At 33.0% G+C, this 2634-nt stretch overlaps 1 protein-coding gene across 1 annotated transcript; it reads right to left on the reverse strand.

Moving 5' to 3' along the window:
* Window positions 1-355: 355 nt before the first annotated feature.
* On the reverse strand, window positions 356-983 carry HELRODRAFT_184081 (hypothetical protein; the record flags this gene model as incomplete). Its single annotated transcript, XM_009015372.1, has 2 exons — window positions 356-444; window positions 740-983. The coding sequence occupies 2 exons, from the start codon at window positions 981-983 to the stop codon at window positions 356-358; spliced, it is 333 nt and encodes a 110-aa protein (XP_009013620.1).
* Window positions 984-2634: the final 1651 nt, after the last annotated feature.

Genomic DNA, 2634 nt, shown 5'->3' on the forward strand with positions numbered 1-2634 from the left:
AGTCCTTTTTCAGTCTTTTGGCCTGATTAGCAATTCGAAATCGTTCGCCTTTACTTCCAGTCAGCTTACTTTTTACTGTAATTCAAGTTACTTTACTTCTCATGCTGGGGTGTACTGGCTATGAGACGCGTCCCCAGGCGGTGGATAAGGGAAAGTCCTGGGCAGAAAGACCTTCTGGGATTGCATCGAATAATACAGAATAAGATGCCGCGAACCAACTGTACCAGAAGAAAGAAGACAACGATGAAAGAGACGGAGGATCATAGGACAACGGATCTAACAGCGGATAATCTTCTATTTTAAATCTACTGCCTTGTGGGACAGGAACCTTTGACCCAAAGGCTAGGTGCACTGCTTACAACAGTGCTCTCTTGGGCACGAGATAAACTGCAACCGCGCTGCCTTGTGTGCTTCTAGCAAAAAAGCTAGGCCCATTGCTTATAACTGGTGGTTGTTGTTTAATATTTTTGCAATGGCAGATATAAAATTTTTTTGACCCAAACATCTTCCGTGTCATCACAAAAATAATAATAATTATATGATAAATAAAACTTAATTCGAAGTTTAATTTAACATTTGTTAAATATTGCAACAACAGTCTGACAACATTGCTGCACTCCATCGACCCTGATTGCGTGGTGGAATGTCCTGGTGGAAGCGCAAACTTTTGTTGCGCATTTGTTTAAATGGACCATTGTAGTTGTCTAATTTTGTGACAAAACTTTTCATAAGTCCCAACTTTTGTCAAGATCAAATAACAGTGGATGTTGAACATTTTTATTTCCAGGCTGCATTGTGTTTCGAATTGGCCAATTTTTCTTGATGTAATGCTGCATCCTATTTCTACTGTCCCATTCAGAGAGAAAGTAGCAGTATTTTGAGTATCCTGTTTGTAATCCTGTCAGAATAGCTGCTACTTTTAAGTCGCCGCAAATACTCCAGTTGTATTCACGATCACGTATTTTTTGCAGAAGTAACGACATGTTTTGAAAGTTACTTTCACATGGGTAGAATAGCATACCTGTTTCTATTGTGCAACAATACTGCCTTCAAACTAGTCTTTGACGAGTCAATAAACTTTCGCCATTCTTCAACAATATATTTACCTCCAAGATGCGACATAAGGCCATCTACATCTTTTGTGCAATAGCAAATACTACCACTCATTTTAAAGTACTGAACAAGATTTTTATGCCTGAGACGATAATTCGCTGTTGCCGTACCCGGAAAAAGTTAAATTTCTTCAAACGTGAACCAAGCAGCTCTGCTTGGCTTTTGTTAGTGCTATATCTCAACATAATTAATTAAATTGTGTTCTTCTGTGACCCCGTTATAGTCAGAGTCGGAACCACTAGCAGAGAACGAAACATCACTTTTTTATGCACATCTTCATCAATTGTGAATGTTGCAGGAGTTTGTGGTTTTGGACAAGCCACAGGATCATGTGGAATTGGTTTTGAAACAGACGAAACGTCTGGGTATTAAACAGATAAACAAGTTTTCAAATTAATTCTATTAAACTTTGCCAAACAGAAATAGCAACTTGTTAAGTGATTGCTTTGTTCACGCCATATCATAGGAACTCCAAATACAATGCGATTGTTTTTCTTTGCATTCCTGATCTAACAACTACGGCTGCATGAACACGTCAAATAAATGAACTTTGGTGCCCAAGACTTACCACTATCTACCTTTGAATCAAAATACAATTCGTATGCTTTTTTTAGTAACGGCGTGAGTTTTCCGATGAGATTTGTCTGTCACAAGGCCCTACACATGGCAAAATCGATCAGATGATATTACACATCCTCTGGTCACCATATTTTGAAAAAATCACCAAAATATCTAATACAAATTATATATGCAATTCACAAACTTATCTGCACATAAATTAGCATGGGTCATCAAATCCCACGTTTTCAAATCTGACATCATCTCTAAAAAATGATAATACAAAATTCTTATATTACTAATATATATATATATATTTATTTACAATATTCTGTAAATTCTACCGAATTTATATCATATTCTTCTTTACCACTATCAAAATGAATCAAAATACAATGAAGAATATGATGCTATCGATGAAGAAAAGGAGACCAAAGAAGATGACCAGCCAATAAAGAAACCTGACACCTAATTTCCGTCTAAGTTCACTTTGACAAAGTTAATCTCCATCTAAATTCATTTTGACAAAGTCAATATTTCCCTATATAAACAGCAGAAAGCACTGATGATGATTCATTCGGAATCGAAATATGACCTTATTTGCAGCATGAATTCGGAAAATAAGTTTATTTTGAATTTTAATAAACTAAACGTTCACCAAAAAACTTTAGTGAGAAAAATTGAATAAACGAACTACAAACATATTAACGCCAAACATTTGGTAGAATTTATAGAATATTGTAAAAATTAAAAAATTATGGTCTATTACCAACATATATATATATATATATATATATATATATATATATATATATATATATATATATATATATATATATATATATATATATATATATATATATATATATATATATATATATATATATATATATATATATATATATATATATATATATATATATATATATATATATATATATATATATATATATATATATATAT

This window comes from Helobdella robusta (genome assembly GCF_000326865.2).
Source record: "Helobdella robusta unplaced genomic scaffold HELROscaffold_153, whole genome shotgun sequence".
In the NCBI taxonomy this organism is placed as follows: Eukaryota; Metazoa; Annelida; class Clitellata; order Rhynchobdellida; family Glossiphoniidae; genus Helobdella; species Helobdella robusta.